Source organism: Lactuca virosa, chromosome 4, assembly GCF_052849685.1.
Source record: "Lactuca virosa cultivar CGN04683 chromosome 4, Lactuca_virosa_CGN04683_v6, whole genome shotgun sequence".
Lineage (NCBI taxonomy): Eukaryota > Viridiplantae > Streptophyta > Magnoliopsida > Asterales > Asteraceae > Lactuca > Lactuca virosa.
The window spans coordinates 329,544,782-329,566,763 of NC_136429.1; the positions used below are offsets into that span (position 1 = coordinate 329,544,782).

General features: G+C 36.1%; 1 protein-coding gene across 1 annotated transcript; it reads left to right on the forward strand.

Moving 5' to 3' along the window:
* The first annotated feature begins 18,388 nt into the window (after nt 1-18,388).
* LOC145168921 (uncharacterized) lies at nt 18,389-21,622 on the forward strand. The gene is made up of 2 exons (XM_079087568.1): nt 18,389-21,034; nt 21,111-21,622. The coding sequence occupies exons 1-2, from the start codon at nt 18,400-18,402 to the stop codon at nt 21,482-21,484; spliced, it is 3,009 nt and encodes a 1,002-aa protein (XP_078943694.1). The 5' UTR covers nt 18,389-18,399; the 3' UTR covers nt 21,485-21,622.
* Nucleotides 21,623-21,982: the final 360 nt, after the last annotated feature.

Here is a 21,982-nt window from a genome sequence, read left to right on the forward strand (position 1 = left end):
ATTATAGAGTATTCCAATGGAAATCATTCCATGGAAACGAAGTCTCAAATTCAAAGTACATTGCTTTGAACATCCTTCTTGTATTAAGTTTTCTAATCTTACACATATTGAATGAATAACTTCCACCTATGGAAACATTTCCATATTCCCATTTTGACTATCACTTCTGAACAAGAGTTGCCTCTTTTAAGAATATGTCAATATGGTCCTTTCCCAAAAATTTACACCATACTTCCAACTGTCCATGAGCAACCAATCTTTGGTAAACCTCAGATTGTCCTCGACAATTGCTTAATCAGTTTTAGTCATATCCAATTCCAGACCTTTTCCCCTCTTAATGCCCTCGACATTTGGAAAATTTAGAAATGATGAATATTATAGCACATGCAATCGATCCTATATCCGAAGCATATGGGACACGATTCATGATGTCTCACATAAAGACATGATACTAGACCAGTGTTTTGTTATAATCTTTCTATTTCTATTTGCCATGTTCTCATAATTCAGATTATGAAAAGGGATATCGTGATCATAATCAAATTTTAGAATGCAAATAATGTTCCCATATATAGAATTTCCTTATGTTGAACCATTCCAACATAACATTCATATATATACTTGACTAAATTTGATTAAAATCTCAATCTAAGCTTTTTAGAATTGAAATGAAGTATGATTTCCTCTCCCTTAATTATAGCAACACAGTTTTTCCCAATTGAAACTTTTGTTTTCTATAATTAATATTGCTAACTTGCAACACTTATCATAATTATCATGCTCCCACTAACATGATAATTGTTAGCATAACACTTATGCTTCCACTAGCTTTGACATGTATCCAGAAATCAGCTGGACTTTTAGAAATCAATACTTTATTGACTTTCTTACCAAAGTTCAGATTTTTGATACGAGATGCTTTGATAAGAATTTATCAAAATCATACATCTTTTCTTGGATAGCTCACATGTGTGTCTAAACAATTTTTAGAACTATGAAAAGGGATGCCGTAATCATAGCCTCAATTGTTTAGTCCTTTGCCATTTCTCACAAGTCTATGTTAGTGTGCCGGTTAACCACACACGCTCCACTAACGACTTTGAGAATGCAAATATCACAGTTGCTATCTACTTAAAATCTACTTAGTGAAAGCGTTTCCTCACCATCATTTTCATGAATCGGAGAGAAACCTTATGACACTTAGATTTTATAGTGTATGTGTTCCTATCCATGTGAATTTGTCAAAACCATAATCACAAGACAAGGTTAGTGACAAATCCAAACTCATATGGACTGAACTTGTGCAATCTTAAATTCTTGTCACCTGGCAGCACAAGGGCCTGCCATTGCTTCCAGGTCGTTATGCAACCAATTGAGAATTCTCAGAACTCCTATGCAAAGCCAACTTTAAATGGAATGGGCACAGAAATAGGAATATGTCAACACGATAGGTTATAAACCTCAAGTCGTGTGCCAGTTATGAACTACAGGTTTTAGTCTTGATTAGATCTTGAAACTCTTTCAGGATCTTTTAGACTCCCACTGTCCTATTGACATATAAGACTCTCTTGCCAAGAACCATTCCCTAACAAACAAATATTCAAGAGATAGTGCGGATTCTTATCAAGACAAACACTTCACACAATTGTCCTTAGTTGGTCTCTGTTTTATCCAAAACATCACAACTTACCAATTTCAAATGTACAAGAGTGGAACACATTTTACTCTTACATTTGACAAGTGTTATAAACCTTCTTTAAGATGTGTCACTCAAGTTACAATCTTGGAGCATGACTCTAAGAATTATCTTGGAACGAAGTATGACTCATCTTCTTGATTTAACCACTTCAACAATTCACGACTCCTCTTCTTAGCCATAAGAATGCACTAAGATGTACTTAGAGGATTAATTGTGATATGGTTTCATAATCATTAAGATGATCATAAAACATGATACTAAAGTACTCTCCCATCTTTTCATATCTGAGAAACTTTTATCTTTCTGCCTAATTTGATTCTTCTCATTTGTTCTGCCATACATTGAAACTTTTCCAACGTTTCAGAATTATACTTAACTTCTAAGTATAACCATATTTACTAAAGTTTAGTAAATCATGACGAATAGTCTTATCGATCTTTGTGGTGGACTTGACCAGTGCACAAGAATGTGTACTCGATCCCTCGGTCCTTTACTTGACTCACATATACATGTGAACAAGGAATTAGTCTTAATTTTCCAAAGATGAAAATTCTCATTCATCATACAACTTGCATGATTCCAAGTTTCGGTCCAATTGAAACTTGGGTGATGAGAATATTTCCTTATTTGGTAAATTTAGACACTACCACAAAAGAAAGAATCAAATTCATATTTCCAATATTGCTAGAAATATACAAACACCAATTTTCCATAAATGCCATTGCAAGGAGATATAAAATAAAGTAAAACAATTTTTTATTTATTTATAAAATGCAGAAAAAACTTTTTCCTTACAATACAATTTTAAATGAAAACTATGCTATTACATATTTCCTAGCAATCTATCATAACTCTTAAGTAATAGCTCAAAAATCCGATCTTCGAACTATGCGATTGAAATCCATCTTCGCGATCTACTCTTCCTTTAAGTTTCCTTCCCTTTGCTTGATCATGTCAAACATCAAAATGTAACCGAGTCACATCATGTATTAAGAATCAACAATTAGGAACTTAATAGAGTTAGATAGTGGATTTTACCCGAAGTAAAGTCAAACTTTTTGACTTTACCATCCTTATGATCTTTCAGGTAAATTTGGCAGCTTCGCAACCAATGCCCCTTCCTTTGGAAATAGAAACATATGGACTCTTTGGGAATGGTACACGAGACTATCTCAGATTTAGCCTTTCTCTTTACCATTTGGTCAACCGAGTTGACTATGGTCGATCCCTTTCCATTGAGAAGAGAAAGCTTTTCTGGATTTCCAATGTTACCATTATTAATGTCCATGGAAGTATGGGAAGTCGATCTTCCAACTAAATTTGCTTTACCAGTGCTCCAGATCATTGCTGATTCAGCAGCATCAAGCAAATAGGTAAGATCATTAAGGGTCATGTCATAGTCTGTTACATAGTAGTCCTTAAAGAACTCACTATGTGACTTAGAAATGATTGAAGAACCTAGTCAACAACCAACTTCCTTAAGACTATGACACCCAACTCTCCCGGCTTGTTAATATGTGACTTCATCTTCAAGATATGAGTGTACATAGACTTGCCAATAGGGCTTGAGTGACCTTGAACTATTCAAGTCTTTAAACTTGTGGGTTAGGGAGAATTATTGGAGGAGGTGGAGGGAGAGAAGTATGATTTCCATGATCTAATCGCAGGACATCATCTTCATTAGGAAGGCTTGTTCCAAGAGATTAGGGAAGATCATAGTTGTCTGAACCAGACATCTACAATGGGAGATATTCAAGTTAGTTGATTTAAGTCCTTAATATGACACCCAATATGAAATATTAAGGCTAGGACCCAACACAATATTTTATAACTTGGAAGAGGGATGCCGTAATCCAAGCTATAAAATATTTGAAGGTAGGCGAATGACGATTCACCAATTTCCACCATGAAAAACGAAATAGGAATTAGGTTTTAATTGGTTTGAAACTCCTAGATCTTTTGAGATTCATTGAACTTTTCAATGGCATGTTTAAATCTCGATTGTGCCCTCTCAAGTTTGTGACTGGGATGCCGAGGATCACAAACAAGGTGTGAATAACCATGCAAATTAACTTGGTGCTCTTAATTTTATCACATAATCGATGTGCCGGTTAACCGTACGCGCTCCACCGATCTATGATAAACCTTAAGCCACCCTTTGCCAACCTTGTTAAATCCAAGTTAGTGTGCCGGTTAACCACACTCGCTCCATTAACGACTTAAGCAAGGTGCAAAGTGTAATTTCATGGGTTAGCACCAAATTCACATTTTCCTAAAGTAACTAAGATTCAGAATTTATAAAAGGTTTAGTTACTTTATATTTAGCATTATACTTATAATGAGAATTATAGTCCTTGTCCTACCCGTTCGGCTAACGACCCTCCACTAGTCAAGGAAGCGGTGGGTGAGAGTGGACACCCATTAAACTGCCATTTTATTAGGCAGTAACCTTATACCCCCTTATAGACCGGCTTCGTGAATGAGGCCTACTAACGGTAAGACTGACTTGATCTTATATATATATATATATATATATATATATATATATATATATATATATATATATATATATATATATTATTAACTCATAATACTATAAAGTATAAGGTTTGAATTTTAACTTTTAAAACTCTAGGGTTTGGAAGTAAAGTGTATGTGAGACTTTACAAATTCCAAAACTTGAGGGCAAGTTTTGAAACTATTCAAAAACTTTTAATTTCTATAACATATGAGTTTGATGTGGCTTTTAATGGCAAGACTCTTGAAAATCCATAACTTGAGGACAAGTTATCGAGGTCATAAAACAATTTATGGGAAAAGACTCTTCAAGTTCATAACCTAAGAGTCTTTAATAATTCTTTTAAAGAAAAACTTTTGGTTTTCCATAACTTGAGGACAAGTTATAGAACCCACTAAAGGCCATTTAGATCATCTTAAAAAACAAACATGTCAAAACAATGATCTAGATCAAACTCATATGAACAAGACAATTCAAATCAAACAATTTTCATGTAATTAGCCTAACCATTAAACTAATACAAAACATGAATCTATTGACAATTATCTTTGGAATTGGATTAGAATAATCATTACCACATCAAAAACAGGTTTATAAGTTCAAAAATAGCTTAGGGTAATGATTCTAGTCCAATTTCAGCCTTAAAAGTCGAAAATATGCTGCCAGGGGCTCCTACTCGTCGACTGTATGAACCTACTCGACGAGTAGGATGGATTTCTTCATGGAGTCGGCGATTCCAGTGCCCAGAAAGCTAGAATTTTTGATTTTTAAGCTGTTACATCAAGTATAATTGAAAACAAGCCTAGGCTTTGATACCACTGATGGGTTTTGAGCAATCTAACACTCCTATGGTGTACATGCAACCCTATAAACCTTGGATCTATGTTTTCTCTATTATACATGCAAATATTCAATATTCCAAGGTTTAATCCTAACTAGCTTAATATGAAGCAACTATACTACAAAGCCTAGTTAGATGACATACCTTTTGATGTAGCTTGAAGTCTTGAACTTTAAGAGCTTAGCCCCAATACTGTGGAAGCCTCAAGTGGAATCACAAATCACCAAAAACACCTTGGAAAACTTGAGAGAATAGTAATCACACTAGAAATTGGCCCACTCTTGTTTACACACACACTAGTGCCATTTCATATGCAAAAGACCTCTTTATATAATATGGAGGATTAGGGTTACATTCATGTATACCCTAATACCCATGACCTTTCATTTCTATAGGATCCATGGGTTAAAAACTCCATGGACTATCCATGTAAGCTTAGCCCAACCTAAATGAACTTGGCCCACGCTATATATATATATATATATATATATATATATATATATATATATATATATATATATATAAGAGTCCATATTTAATTAGTTCATTTTGATCACTAAATTAATTCTAAATTAATTCTTGATCAATACTAATTAAATAATATGATTCCATATTACTATATTAGAAGTTATAATATATTAATATAAATCATAAACATATTATTCTCAAAAGACTATCCATATAAATTGTTCCGGTGAAGTGCAACCCAAATGGACCATGCTACTCTCGGGTCGAATACATACCAATAATAGTTATGGGCTTAGACATCTAATCCAACAATTAGTCCTTTAAGTCATCCTAGCTCATGGCATTGGCTATTGGGAGAGTCAATGACTTGACTTGGCTGTTCCACCAAGTGAGGGCCCTGTCTATGAAATTGCATGCTGCAAATTTCACTTTGCTAGATTCGGGGCACGCACAGATTTCAAATATTGATTTGGTCTTCTCGAACCAGCGTGTTAAAGCAAGGACACCTCCGGTGCCATCGAAGGATTTGGGTTTAGCGTTCGTGAAGTCTTTGTATGAACACTCCTTTCGGTGTCCATTACTATCTCCATGGTTAGAAGGGTTGGCACCACTACCCGCCCCGCTAGTGCCACTCGCATTGATTTGCATCATGGCGGCTGACACGACGACGGTTACTGCAGCTTGGAAGACAACATGGTCATACTAAGGAGGTGGTGGATTCGTCGACGGGTTGTTTTTCTTCTCGTTGGACTTCTTTGGAGGCATCTTTCTCTATAATGATTTAAGAGAAAAAGATGATAAGTCCTCTATAGTGATCATGAGTCAGGGGATAATGAACAATATATATCGTATCCCGACTATTATAGTGTTATATTAAGCGATTTACAGTGGAAGTCTACTAATATAAGTAAACAATCGCCAACTTCATTTATAGCAACACTTGTAAAGAATTTGTATAACGTGACTCACACTGGGTCCTCCTATAATCACCTAGTGTATACAAATTATATATAACCAAGGCTAAATAGACCTTCGAATAAGTGACTCTACTCCAAGTCCACAACCAAACAAGGAACAGGAAATAAAGCTAAATCACAAATTCTAAGTCTATAAAGTCTTAATTATATATAACTCTTACGTATACACTTAGTAATATTAGACCTACCAGCAAAGGTTCTTTGTTTTCTCATGTGCGATTCTAGTAATAAAGCCCTTATCGACAATTATTATATCTAACTATCGAGGCCTAAATGTTCTTGTTCTAGTGTTGTAGGATCATAAAATACTCCTATGGTATTTTAATTTCATGTTTGGTTCTAGAGTTTCTCTTGTATGAATTGTTGGTAAGTTTTAGACTTGTTGCAACACTACAATCACTCCCAAACACATGTTGTTCGTATCTCAAATAAATATAGTTGATCAGACTATATTTATCCCAGATATGATTACATAACTGTCTAGGTTTAATTGCAGTGTCCAACATCTAAATACTTTTGTGTAGTTCTTACTGTGATATTGTTTCTGGGATGTATGTATGTTTGTATACTTCTTATAAAATACTTAGATTTTAAAAGTATACATTTAGTCAGAGCACTTCGGACCCATTGTGTTTATAGTTGTATATCTTGTAAGGTTTGATATACTTAGTTCACTATAAACAATGCTTTGATACCAATCTGTTACACCCCCAAACCGGAACGACGAAAACGTTCGGGGGTGGTGGACGTCATGTACAGTATCACAACAATTGTATAATAGTAATCAAAGCAAACACAACCATTACATTGATGAAATTTAGTGTTTACAGTTGTTCAATACATAGTTTGTATGACATAAAAAGTGTATAGGAAAAGTATAAAAACGTGACTCTATAAAGCTCCATCTTCTCAAAAACTGTGGGTGTACCTGTCTACCGGTTCCCTGAGAATACAAGTGGTTTTGAAGGTGTATCAACATTTAAGTTGGTGAGTTCATAAGTATGTTTTTGAGATAGAAAGCTTGTCTTTGTTCTTTGAAAATGTTATAGTGTCCTTCCAGAAAATCGAATATTTTCTTTAGTAAATGAAATGTAGTCTTAGGCCTTAAGACCAAAATGTAGGTTTTGTTCTGTACTTTGAAATAGTAAACCGTAGTCTTATTAATAAATAAAACTATATCATGAATGTTTCTTGAATTTGTATGTTGTACTAGTGTACTATGTACTGGAATAGTAGCGTATCGTAGTAGTGTTTGTATGGAAACATTTTATATGAGTGCCTGGAATCCACCAGCTGTAGTGTAAAATAGTGTATTGTAGTTCCATTATTTAAAATAAAACCTTTGAAGTAGTGTTAATCACGTAAACAATGTTTTAGCTGATACTATTGTGAGTTTCATAAAACCATGCTGATATGACCTTGTGGTCTCTACGGCGTTCTTCAGGCGTCAGAATATTATGACATTTGTCACCCCGGGCCTGCAGACCTAGCTGTTGCAAGTAGCTCGGGTACGGGATTGTCAATCCCATATAGATCTACACACAAATTCACGCTCTCCCTCCAGGAGACTCTGGTTATAATTTATAGGACTGGAACCTATACCCTGATGGGTACACGAAGTAGTGCCTCACAACCCTGTATGAACTAGTTTATGTGTGGTGTTATAGTGTTCTCTTGTACTTGAAATTGTATGTATTGCCTTGTAGTAGTGTACTTTGTAATGTAAAATAATTATACTTAAATAATCATTTTAATAATGTATCCTTAAATTAATGAAATAAAGTAGTGTTCCATAAACTAGCGGTATGCGCGGTGCGGTTTGGTGCGGTTTAGAGCCAAAACCGCAAACCGCACCGCACATGCGGTTTGAGTTATTTAGAAACCGCAAACCGCACCACGAATGTTCAAAACCGCATTATGCGGTGCGGTTTGGTACGAGCGGTTTATGCGGTTTACATGCGGTTTTGCGGTTTGAGTAATTATTTACATTAAATTTAATGACAATACTATTATTGTCGTCACTAACGGCTCACTAAGCGGTCATTAAGAAATTTGGTGGTCATAGAATTGTGGTCATTAACTACTTATGAATATACATAAGTTAAGAAAACATAGTGTATAAAATAATGGTCACTGAATGTTAGTTGAAAATGAATTTGAGACAAAAAATATGGTCACTCCATTAAATTTTGCATTAAATTTTGGATTAATTAATATTACATTTCAAAAACTTAAGATAATGTCACTAATTTAGGACCTGTCAAATTATTTTCGAATATATATATATATATATACACACACACACACACATATATATATATATATATATATATATATATATATATATATATATATATATATATATACATATATATATATATATAATCATTAATTGATTTTATCAATGCGGTGCGGTTTAAACCGCAATTTTGTAATCGTAAACCGCAAACCGCACCGCATAATGCGGTTTAACAAAAATACAAACCGCAAACCGCACCGCGAGTGTTTTAAACCGCGTTATGCGGTGCGGTTTGGTGCTGTGCGGGCGGTTTATGCGGTTTGTGCGGTTTATTGCACAACCCTACCATAAACTATACCTATTATAGTTTATATCTTGTTTCTATATAGTGTTCTTGAGCTTGTAAAATAGTGTAGTGGTTCTCAAACTATACCAATTATAGTTTAAATGTATGTTCTTCTATTGTTTATTGAACTTAGCAAAATAGTGTGGCGATTTACAAACTATACCTATTATAGTTTAAATGTATGCTCTATGATGAACTGAAAACATTTGCAATTTATCAGTATGTATAAAGCAGTAATGAAAGATCTGTGTAAAGTCCCCTTTTTCTCGGCATGTTACAAAAGGGTTAACAATATAATGAAATATATTTTTATACTGATATATATTCCCAACATATATAATTTGGAGTGAAAAGTCAGTCGAATAAGTAATTCTATCCTAACCCACAACCAGACAAGGAACATGATTTAGGACGGAATTGTCAATTCTAAGTCTGTTGAACCTTATATATATATATATATATATATATATATATATATATATATATATATATATATATATATATATATATATATATATATATATATATATATATATATATATATATAATTCAATAAAATGTAGCAATAAATCAGTTTGAAACAATTGCAAATAGTTTGAAACGGTTTTGAAATCGTTTAAATGTTAACACAAGAGTCCTTGTGTTTTACTTGTATTCCCCCTAAGGCATTGAAAAGTAGTGAACACGTAGGGGTATGAAGTCACCTCTAGTGCGTGTTCGTGTTTGGATAGCGAAACTGTAGTGACGATCCTCGGCTAGCGTACGTGGAAATGGTCGTATCCTAAAATAATTATATCCGACGTCGTATTTAAATTAATGAGATATTAATTTAAATAATTGATTGAATAATGAATTAAATAATAATTAAAGTGTTAGACAACACCCTAATTATGTAAGAAATACTTACAAATATTATTTGGAATTATTTGGAGTGTTGCTAGGTGTTTTCGGTGTGTAGGGGGGGGGGGGTTCAGTGTGTTCTTGGGTGGAAGCTTGAAGATTTGAAGACTGTTCTTGTGTTTTTGGTGGAATTTATGAAGATCTGGGCAATATTTTATGAAGATATGAGGGTTTTCGGATGATACTTGAGAGCAAAAAGTGGGGTATTTGTGGCCTAAAATGTGAGAAATGGATTGAGTTTGCGGCTAAGCACCTATATATACATGGGGTTTTCGACATTAATGGGCCTTAAACTTTATGTTTTCGGTCCTATATGACCGAAATCCCTATTGATTTCGGTCCTAATGGTCAAATGGAGAAGTGTTTTGCGGTTTTAAGTCAAAGGGAAAGGAGTTTGCGGTCTAGCCTTCATCCATTTGTGTTTTCGGTTTGCTTTATTCCAAAAGAAAGGTGTTTTCGGTTTGGCTTTGGGATTAGATTTCCAAAACCGAAAACTACATTTATACATGAATTATCATATATTAAGTTAAGTATAAGCTCTTTAATTGAACTAGTGTAAGCTTGGTTTGATCTAGTGTGATTTTATGTTAAGTATTTAGCTTATACTAGCCTACCTCAACATGGTTTTCCACATATACTTGCATATAAGTTAAATGAACATGCACTATAGACATTAAAAGTTCTTATTGTATCAATGATAGGAGGTGAATTAACTTGTACATGGTTAAAGTCTAGACTTTTATTAACTCGAAACAACGAGTTGTTACATTATCGATTTGGAAGCCCTAATCAATTGGGATTTTTTACAAATTGGATACAGTTGCCAGTCGGACCAATTATCCATTCGTCTTTCTTTGTTTCTAGAATCGTTGCAGCTCCGGTGAGAAAGTTATAGGTATCAAGCAAGAAATTATTCTAAAAGTTAGGTTTTGTTTTTGAAACTTATGTAATTTTGTTCGTTTCATCGGCTGGCGTCTCCACCTTTTTTCTCCTCCATCAAATTTATCGGGTAATTCACCTTACCAAGATACAAACTACATGATACTTCCAACATACCAACTACTGCTTACAAACACCAGGTGCGCACCCGTTTTCTTTTTCCACATGATTACAGACCTTTTACAGTACCTTTCATGACTTCTCTTCTCTCTCTGGTGTAGAAAGATGTTGAATCACGTTTCGGTGTGCATTTCTACAACATCAAAGAGGTTAGTCAATCTAATTCTATCGCACACAAACTGATTCTTAAAAAAAGATATGATATATGATGTAGAATGCATAATACACTTCCTTCGTATTTTGGTTTCTGTTTTGAGATGGCATATATATATATATATATATATATATATATATATATATATATATATATATATATATATATATATATTAGTTTTTACTTTGAAAGTCTACTTAAGAAAAGAACTTTTAGGTTTTTTTTGGAGTTTTACATTTATATTCACCCAGAAAGTCAACCGATGTTGCAACTAATTATGATGGAGCGCTTCAGGTATGTCTTCATTGCGTTATGAAAACTTTAAGTTGTCAATTATATAATATTTTACTCATACTTTTCTTATATGCTTACAATTTTTGAAGTTATTTCATATTTTGGGAGCATTCAGGTGGTGTTTGGTTCGTATAATGGTATGTTTCTATGCATTTAATTGATTTCCTATTGATATTGTAGTAAGAACCGTTAAAGCAAAGAAGCAATTTTTCCAATTGCAGATTCTTGATCAACACAGCCAGCACTCTGGAAATCAAATGTCAAGACGGTAATTTTGGAAACAAAATTTAGTTCTTTGAATAGAGAAAACGCATGGTAAAAATTTAACCGCTTCATGATCATTGTTTATTCTATGTGTCCACTTTATTTTCTTTTCTCGATTTATCGGCAATCGGCACAAATAGGTCTTTGTTTAGATCATTTTTTCAGTTTTGTTTAAGCATCCATAATTAGTTATTTAATATTTGGCAATGTAGAAGAAAGTAAAGTTGAAGTTTTAGTCACTTTTATCATAATCTTTTTCAATTATAGAATCACTAATCTTGGATAATGATGTAAAACCTGTAAGGCAGATGGTTCACTTATTTAAATTCTGATTTCAAAAAAGGTGGATGGTCACATGAGGAACATATGCTATTATGCCAAGTAAAGTTCTACAAAACTCTTTTTTTTCCTACTTCAAGTCATGAATGTGCAATTTATTACTATTGGAACCCAATGAACACAATCAAAGCATCATGTTACATCCCAATATAACCATGAAAAAGTGGATTAGGTAATAACCTCACTGAATCATTTTATTTAGAGGCCCAATAAATATTTTGGCAACAGATGGACTGAGATAGCAAAAGTGGCTCAAGGCAGGTAGATAAAATCATCTACTTCATAAGCCAATTTTACATTAAGAATTTAATTATAAGTTTATAATTAAGGTTGTGTTTCTTTTTTGACTTAATGTGTAATAAACTTAATCCTTACAAGTATATGAGTGTTTGTTTTTTACTTAATAAATTTTTTTGATTAATGGGATAAGTGACTTAATGTGTCTTCTTCCTGATGTATGAATTACTATTTTGCTACATAAACTCACAAATGTGTCATTTAATAACCTCTTTAGTCTTTAGTGCACAAAAAATCATATAGGTAAACTAATATCTCATATTTTTATAACCATTTTTAAATAATTATTTTATTTGAAGAATTGGTTCTCCATCTTATCTAAGAAGAAAGCAAAGTATGACTCATCAAGTAAAGAGAACAACAGACATGAATACCAATAAAAAAAGAAGCAGACAAAATACGAATAAAGTTTCAGAAACATTAGTACGACATATGAATATAAGGTATGTTGCATATATATAGTTTTTGATTTTGATTGCATGTAAATGAAAACCAGATTTATCCTCTTTTCTTATAAATAGTTATATAGTTCAATACATATCGATTGAAGGCAAACGAGCAACAAGCTGCGCCGCTAGCCCTTTCTGGATGGCAAAACCAATTCTTTTGCAAACAACATTTGTGGATCTAGGTGATATGACATTAGAATGCATGACCCGTTGGACTCTATTGAGGAGCTCCACCGCCTCTGGTGCTAGAAAACCAAATGTATCGAATGCAAAAGGTACAAACACATGTTGATTTTCTATACATACATTCTCGTGCTTTACCACTTTGCACGCAACGGCTTTCAAAACGGCATACCTAGCTGTGAAAACCCCGCTCCCCAAACCAACGAGAGGAGAGACCCCAGTAAGATCCGCGCACGCATGCTTCCCTCCTATCCATCCAAAGACCAAAATGTCAGCCGGTCTAAGTGTGGATCTTCCATCCTGCGGGTCCGTCAAAAAGTTCACTGGCGCTTCTTTCTTTACAGAAATACCAGCATGCCGACAAGCATCAAAGAGAACATCCCGAACCACATCATGTCTATACTTGAAACCAGGGAGCTCTCTACAATGAACTGTGTGTTCCCCAAAGGTATCAAGGTATCCAAACATGCCTTGCGACAAACTGGGCATATCTCGTCAATTAGGAATATGGGAATCATGAGGCGGTAACGAAGGATAGTTCGGTACTCCACATGAGACATATGCTGGCCAAGACCATCAATAAGGATAGTCAGCAGAAAATCCTGAGCATGAGGTGCCCGGAGACACTCAAAGACTGCTTTTTGTCTGACAGTCATGTCGAAGTCGACTTCCATATCTTGGACGATTTTGCTAAAAAGGGCACATGCCAAAGCTTTTTGGGATTTAGGGGGGGGGTGTCCTTATTAGTGAAACCACTACAGTCAAATCCCGGAATCGTATCGCGAAGACGAGTCATAGCACATAGGTAATCCGAGTCCATACCACATACGTCATTGTCACGTAAGATGTGGTCTTGTAATGCCCAAGATTGGGCCCTTGAGGCTACAAATGCGTAGGAGGAAACCTCGTATGCCGAGTACAAACCCAAACCACCGAAACGAATAGGTAAGGAAGCCAAACGCCACTGAATGTGTCCAAAGAAGGGGCCTCCACATACCACCATATCCTCGATAGACCTGCGCAATCCTTTGTCAAAGAACAACGCTGCCTCTTCTATGTGTACTGGCTGGCATGTCCTTAAACCAAAGAAAAGTTTTGCAATGCCCATACATGGTCGAAGCAAAAGGAGCTCACTCTGCAGGTCACATAGTTGTGGAAGAAGGCCCATCAAATCAACAGCATTGACCGCTCTCTTCATGACCAGCCCGGTAATAAACCTTGCGTCTCTGCTAACAGCCCCCCCAAGGAGCTTCACCCCCAAAGAAGGTCTCCCTATATCCGTTGGGAATAAATCAGCACGAAGCTTCCTACCATCACAGGAAGGCCAAAAAAATCTCCGTTTTCTTGATGTTCAACTCAAGACCCAAACCTAGACCACACAACCGAATAATGTTCAACACTCTAGCCATCTCCTCTGAATTCCCAATGACAGTCCCATCATCTAGATACCAAGCATGGAGAAGGAGCTTACAATTGTCTCTAATCTTGTGCACAAGCGGGTGCAAAACGAGGGCAAAAAGAAGAGGGCTCAAGGGGTCACCTTGCTGCACCCCAGTGGCAGACCATATATGTTGGTCTCCGATATAAAGTCTCGCTGCTTGCCTGTACAAGAACTTCACCACAAAGAAATGGAAGGGCACATCTTCTTAACCTCGTGGAGCAATGCTGATCGATCCACCAGGTTAAAGGCATTCGAGAAATCCACAGTCAGCATTACAAGAGACCCATTAGGATGGTGTTCACTCAACACCCTATTGGCACTGTGTAACACAGCCTCAGCACCGCCAGATACACCAACCTCGAACTGAAAATCATTAAAGTACTTGGCCATTTCTTTACCCACATCTTTCATGGAAACCTTGGAAACCAGACGTCACCATATAGTGCCTACTGCAATCGGACGGATCCCGTTGTTAGGTTTAAGTAGAGGCGTGAGAGGAGCGGACGCAACAAACTCTGCCAAAATGGTTGGACATCTTCCCGCTAACCATAAATTAACCATTGAAGTGATAGCATGTATGAGATCTGTGGCAATAGCAGACCCTTCTCCACAAAGGGCATCTAGTAAGTGTTGAGCCCCCAAGCCATCTCTCCCGCAAGAAGTTCCTTTAGGGAAGGATTTGATGCAACCAAATACACAGTCAAAGTCTGCTACAAGGGGAGGTTCAGAAATTATGGGGCTCGGCATGGATAGTGGTGGCCTGAAAGGGTGTTTGTCCTCCAGAGCTTTAATAGTATCACCATTATATGGTGCAACACCCGATGAGCATAACACTTTCACTGCTGCGGTAAAATGACCATCTGCAACCTTACGGAGACACTGTCTGATGTTGGTGTTACTTGATGTAGCCTCCTTCTGAAGGATGCCTCCACCCTGTCTCATAGCTCCAACCTCAGGATTGTCTAACATATTTTGAACTAACTTCGTGATACCACCCGCTTTCCCCCATGTATCCAAGGACTTCAGGATGGAGCTTTGCTATAAGGATTTTCTATTCCCAGACCTACATTCTTGTCTATTTTTGGGTCTAAACACCTGCAGTGTGCAACGAGGAAGAAGTAACAAACACATCCATGCCTCAACCGAGCCAGGTTGGGGAATCACCTTGTAAAGAGCGGTCTTCAAAGCCTGAGAGAAAGCAAGGCGACAACTATGGGGGATACTCTTGACAGTAGTTATAGGCTCTTTAAAAACACAATCAAGGAGCGCAACATCAAAAACCAAACCTCCAAGAGCATTTGTCACCGACTCTTTAGTTGATGACTTTAGAATACCGACAATATAACGACTAGAGCCATCATCCCCAGTAACAAACCTCGCACGACCATCCGGGTGATGACAATAACGGCTAAGAGCTTGCAAAGTCATACACTTCCCACACATCCATTGACCAAAGGCCTTCAAAGTTTCTTCCACTGCCATAAATAAACCAACATCACTAGAAAGAGCTTCACATAACACACATTTACGGTCTTCAGTAGGTAAATGATGCCTTTTGATGTGTGAAATCATACGACCAATCCCCTTACTTCCCACTTCACCATTTGGGCAACAATGGAAGCTTCTGAACGGGCACAGACAAGTATCACTCGAACTTGTGGAAGAAGAAGCCATACAAGAGAACAAGCCTCAAGATGAAGCAAAAACTATGAAACAATATTTAACAAGGAAGGGAAGGAAATGGCACACCAACACACTGTTGGTGTGCACAAGAAGCATCCAAACTAAGCAAACTACATTATCTTGAACAATAAGGCTGCAACACGAGAAAAACTGGTTTAGGCATTTTATCAAACACTTGGTGGGCAACAAAATTGGCTTCTTAGAATTTCATCTTCTTCCATTGAAACATCAACCCAAAATCTCTAATGAAAACAGATTTGATCTACAATGAAAGATTATAATACAAAAAAGAATTGATAAATCAATTGATTTATATGTTGGACGAATATGCCCCTTGCCAAATTCAGATTTCAATTCTCCACTCTAGGTTTAGATCAATGGAAGAAGGAATTCCAAGCCCAAAGTTTTTACAAAACGTAATTTTATTTATTTATTCATTTATTATTTGAGAAAGTTTTAAACTCTCCTGTAATCCCTGCATCATGTTCCGCCTCTATTGAAGAAAATGTTAATTATGGTCTGCATATGTTATGAAACACCAAAATTTTGCACTCTCCTCTAAATATAAGGGAATCATAGGTAAACATATGGATACTTTAACTATGTTATGTATCATGCTCTCTTTTTATTTTTATAATTCTTATATTTGCACATAGTAACCCAAGTCTTTGGTATGTGTGAATTGGGGAAGGAATAGAAAGACCATTCATTCATTCAATTGAAATAAAAAAAGTCATTTCTTTTGCCTAATGGAATGGACTATTCATAAAGGAAGTTGATTCCTAATATTTTGTTGAATTTTAGTTTTTAGGCTGGAGGTTAGGGGCGGACGCAAGATTTCACAGTAGAGGTTGCACGAGAAAGTGAGGGGTTGCACGATAGTAGAAAAAATAAATATTTTTAAAAATTTCGAAAATTTTTCCACTGCGGCCGAAAAAAGTTAGGGGTTGCCGATGCCACCGGTGACCCCCCCCCCCTAAATCCGCCCCTGCTGGAGGTGTTTTTTCATTAAATCATGGAATGGAATGAAATGGACATTTTATTTTTTTAGGGTGGAGGTGCTTTTTCATTAAATCATGGAATGGAATGAACATTACAATATAACCTATTTTTGTTTATATGACTTTTAATAACACAATTTTTTTTCACAATTCTGATTAAATTGTAAGTATGATTAAGAAAAAATAGTGTGCATGCCTGTAAACGTGTGTGCAGAGTTTGGTGTTTGGATCTTTTATTAACCTTGAACTTCTGCAAATTTCCAGTTTTTCCCCTTTCTAAACCAAATTAATGTCTCTGCAGAAACTTAAATTCACAGGTATTTGACTGTAATCTCCATGACAATTCCCAACCCATTACCCCTCCCGCAAGCCATTTTACCATTCGAAAAGTATCGTACCTTTTTACATTCATTTGTTGTAATTATTTCCAGTCAAAACCACAATAGTTCACTACCCCTGATGAGTCTTAGGAAGACCATAAAGATTGTAATGATACATGTATAATTTACAAAGGAATACTCTTTAACCCCCAAAATGTGGGGGAATCTTCTCTAGTTATAATTAAATCTTTATTTATAAATTTGTTACACATGTCATGATTGTATTGTTGAACATTTTCTCTTTAAATATTGTAACTATTTTTTTTTTCAAATTGTTTATTATAGATAAAGTTGGAATAAATCTAAGTTAAAAAAACTATATATATATATATATATATATATATATATATATATATATATATATATATATATATATATATATATATATATATATATATGTTTTTTAGGCTAGAACATGTGTGAAGAGTTTTGAAGACTTTGGTCTACATCTGCGTTAAGAAAAGGACATACAAACCTTTGCAGACTGCAGTCTTAAAAAACAGTCTGAGAAGCTTAATTTCTATGCATGGTCTGCACTAAAGATGCCAAAAAAAAAAATACTTCAAAAAAACACGATTTCCATCTGTACTAGTCAAATAGAAAAAATGAAAACTAATATGTAAACGATATTGATAAAGATACAGACTTTTAGGGTGTTGAAAAAATGAAGTAGTTTACAAATTATATAAGGTTTGACCAAGCTTAGCCTCAGCGTAGGTTACAAGTTACAGTTGCCAACAACTACAAATGAGTCGACGAACATTTGAAAATGACATAACTAGAGACGTATCCATCAAATCTCTATAAATACCCACAAAGTCGACACCAATACCCAACCATCAACCTTATCGTGACACCCAAAACATCATGGATTCAACGAGTCGCCTTTCCTTGATCCATATTATCATCTTCTTTGTTTTCTCTTCTTATGTCATACCAAACCCATATGTAGCTTCTGTCACTTTAAGTATTGACACAGATAAACAAGCCTTGATCTCCATCAAATCTGAAACAAGCACCCAACCCCCAGATGCTTTAGCTACGTGGGAACCAAACTCCTCCCCATGCAACTGGACACGAGTGTCATGTGGTGAAGGTGGCCGGAGAGTGGTTGGTCTTGACCTCTCGGGGCTTCAGATACCTGGTCCACTTAGCCCCGACATCGGAAACCTATCCAACCTGACATCACTTCAACTCCAAAATAACCGATTTGTTGGAAAAATTCCTGAAACATTCACCAACCTTTTTCGCCTTCGAATCCTCAACATCAGCACCAACAACATCGAAGGAAACATCCCAGCAAACATAAGCCGATGCATCCAGCTCAGGGTTGTTGACTTCATGCAAAACCAACTTTCTGGTTCGATTCCTGAAGACCTCACACGCCTCGTTAATCTTCAAACTCTCAACTTGGCAAAAAACCATCTTTCTGGTTCTATTCCACCCTCCATCGCTAACCTTTCTTCACTCTCCACTTTAAACTTGGGAACCAATACACTTAGTGGCCCAATTCCTAGCGACTTGTCTCGTATTCCGAATCTAAAGAATCTTGATCTCACCATCAATAATCTCACCGGCACAGTTCCTCCATCCATTTACAACATGTCTTCGCTTGAGTCTATAGCTTTGGCTTCTAACGATTTGTGGGGTGATATACCTTACAACGTTGGGGAAACACTCCCAAATCTTTTGGTTTTCAACTTTTGCATCAACAGATTCACAGGCACTATTCCGGGTTCGTTGCACAACCTCACGAACATAAGAATCATCCGAATGGCGCATAACAGATTGCATGGGACTGTGCCACCGGGACTAGGGAACCTCCCTGAGCTAGAAATGTATAATATCGGGTACAATAATATTGTTAGCGAACAAGGTGAGGGTCTTGGTTTCTTGAATTCTTTTGTAAATAGTACAAAGCTTGATTTCCTAGCTATTGATGGCAACCATTTTGATGGTGTTATTCCGGAGTCCATAGGCAATCTTTCCAAAACACTTAGAATCTTGTACATGGGTTCGAACAGGATATCAGGTAGAATCCCACCCTCGATTGGTCAACTAAAAGGCTTAGGTTTGATAAACATAAGTTACAACTCGATATCTGGTGAAATCCCGTCGGAGATAGGCCAATTGGAGAACTTGCAGGTGCTTGTTCTAGGAAAAAATAGATTGTCTTCGAATATCCCAAATTCATTGGGTAATCTTCGGAATTTGAGTGAAATTGATTTTTCAAGTAATGAGTTGGAAGGAAGCTTACCTATCAGTTTTAGGAATTTCGAAAAGTTAATTTCCATGGATTTGTCGATGAATAAGTTTAATGGGAGTATTCCAGGTGAAGTTCTTGATCTCCCAAGTTTAACCACCATCCTCAATCTTTCTGGCAACTCATTAACAGGCTCTTTGCCTCGACAAATCCAGAGTCTCGAAAGAGTGGTAGCAATTGATCTCTCCAACAATAATTTATCGGGTAGCATTCCAGAGTCGATCCAGAATTGTAAGAGCTTGGAGCAGCTGATCCTCTCAAAGAATTCTCTCTCAGGCAATATTCCAAATAGTTTGGGTGAAATAAAAGGTTTGGAAACACTCGACCTCTCTTCCAATCAACTCTCCGGTTCTATCCCTGTCGAGCTTCAAAACTTGATGGCCCTCCGGTTTCTAAACCTTTCGTTCAACAACTTGGAAGGGAAAGTTCCTAGTAATGGGGTTTTCTCAAATCTCACAAGTGTTCATCTTCAAGGCAATCAAAAGCTATGCTATGATTCCAAATGCACAAAAGGTGATAGTGACACCCACAAAGCAGTTGTGATCTCAGTTGTCGTAATCTCTTCACTAGTAGCGATATTGATTCTATCAATCGCTTTGTTTTTCTACTTCCGTAGAAACAATGTTATGATCATGGACAGTTCTGATTCCTTCAAGGGCCAACATAAAATGGTGACATATGAACAGCTACGTTCAGCAACAGGGAACTTCAATGAGGACAACCTGATTGGACGTGGGAGTTTCGGGTCTGTCTACAAAGGGTGTCTCAACCTCGAAGGAAGATCCATGGAAATCGCTGTGAAGGTTCTTGACATGGAAACCACTGGATCATTGCCTAGCTTCTTAGCCGAATGTGCAGCGCTGCGACATCTCAGGCACCGGAATCTTCTCAAGCTGATTACTTCCTGCTCCAGTTTGGATCACAAGAATATGGATTTTCTTGCGTTGGTCTATGAGTTTGTGAAGAATGGGAGTTTAGAGTACTGGATCCGGAACAAAATGGGTTTTCTAGAGAGATTAAAGGTGGCAATTGACGTAGCGAGTGGATTGAGTTATCTTCACCATGAATGTGTGGTGGCTCCGGTGGTGCACTGTGATCTAAAGCCAAGCAATGTTCTGCTAGATGAAGATTTGACTGCAAAAATCGGAGATTTCGGGCTTGCTAGCATGTTGGTTGACAAAGATAAATCTTTTAGCTCTTCCCATGTTCTTAAAGGATCCATGGGTTACATACCTCCAGGTGAGTTCATTATTCGGTACTAATCTCATCTTCTATGGTTGGACAACATTGTTGAATGATTATATGTTAATTGCAGAGTATGGAATGGGAGCAAAACCATCGACCAAAGGAGATGTGTACAGTTACGGTATAATGCTGATGGAGATTTTCACCGGGAAGAGCCCAACAGATGAGAGCTTTGTCGGTGGTTTGAGTTTGAAAACTTGGGTGCAGTCTGCTTTTCCGGCTGATTTGGATCAAGTGTTGGATCCTGAAATGCTTCACCAAAAGGATGAGTCATGCTCGGATGGTCGAACCAGGAGCCTGAAGATACAACTTGACTGCCTCAAAACGGTCATTGAGATTGCGGTTTCTTGCACCAACAATTCTCCGGAACGACGGATCACCATAATTGAGGCTCTCCGCAGACTCAAATGTGTTCAGGATCTGTTTCACAAGCATAGTAGCTAAATGAAGTCCACGTGGTGACGAACAACTGGACGTGTGTGAAAAGTCATACTATTTTAGTTATTAAACAATAACGTATAAAACATTCACCATTATGTTTGCTATAAGGTTAAAAAAGAGCCCTACCACTCTTAACATTTTGTGACGTGAGTTTTTTTATTATAATTTTTTTTATTTAGCATTTAATCTTAGTATTTGTAGGAATTGGTAACCCTCCTAACACTTTAATTTTTTTTTATTTTTATTTTTATTTTCTAATTTAATTAAATTACTTTATTTTAATACACAAACATTTTTTTTACATAAATATTAAACATTAAATTACTTTATTTTAATATACAAATATTTGTTTCAATGATAAATTCAAAAAAATTATATTATGTTTAACATGACAAAAACATTTTGAACAACTTTTACCAACAAGTGAGGGTAAGAATATATAAATGTTCTCATTAATTATATTAATTACATTAACAACAATGTCAAATTTAAGTAAATAAT

Bases quoted from the DNA above. Each gene is read 5' to 3' on its own strand.
- LOC145168921 (XM_079087568.1), top strand. From the start codon at position 18,400: ATGGATTCAACGAGTCGCCTTTCCTTGATCCATATTATCATCTTCTTT. The intron at 21,035-21,110 runs GTGAGTTCATTA...TGTTAATTGCAG, and splicing joins CATGGGTTACATACCTCCAG to AGTATGGAATGGGAGCAAAA.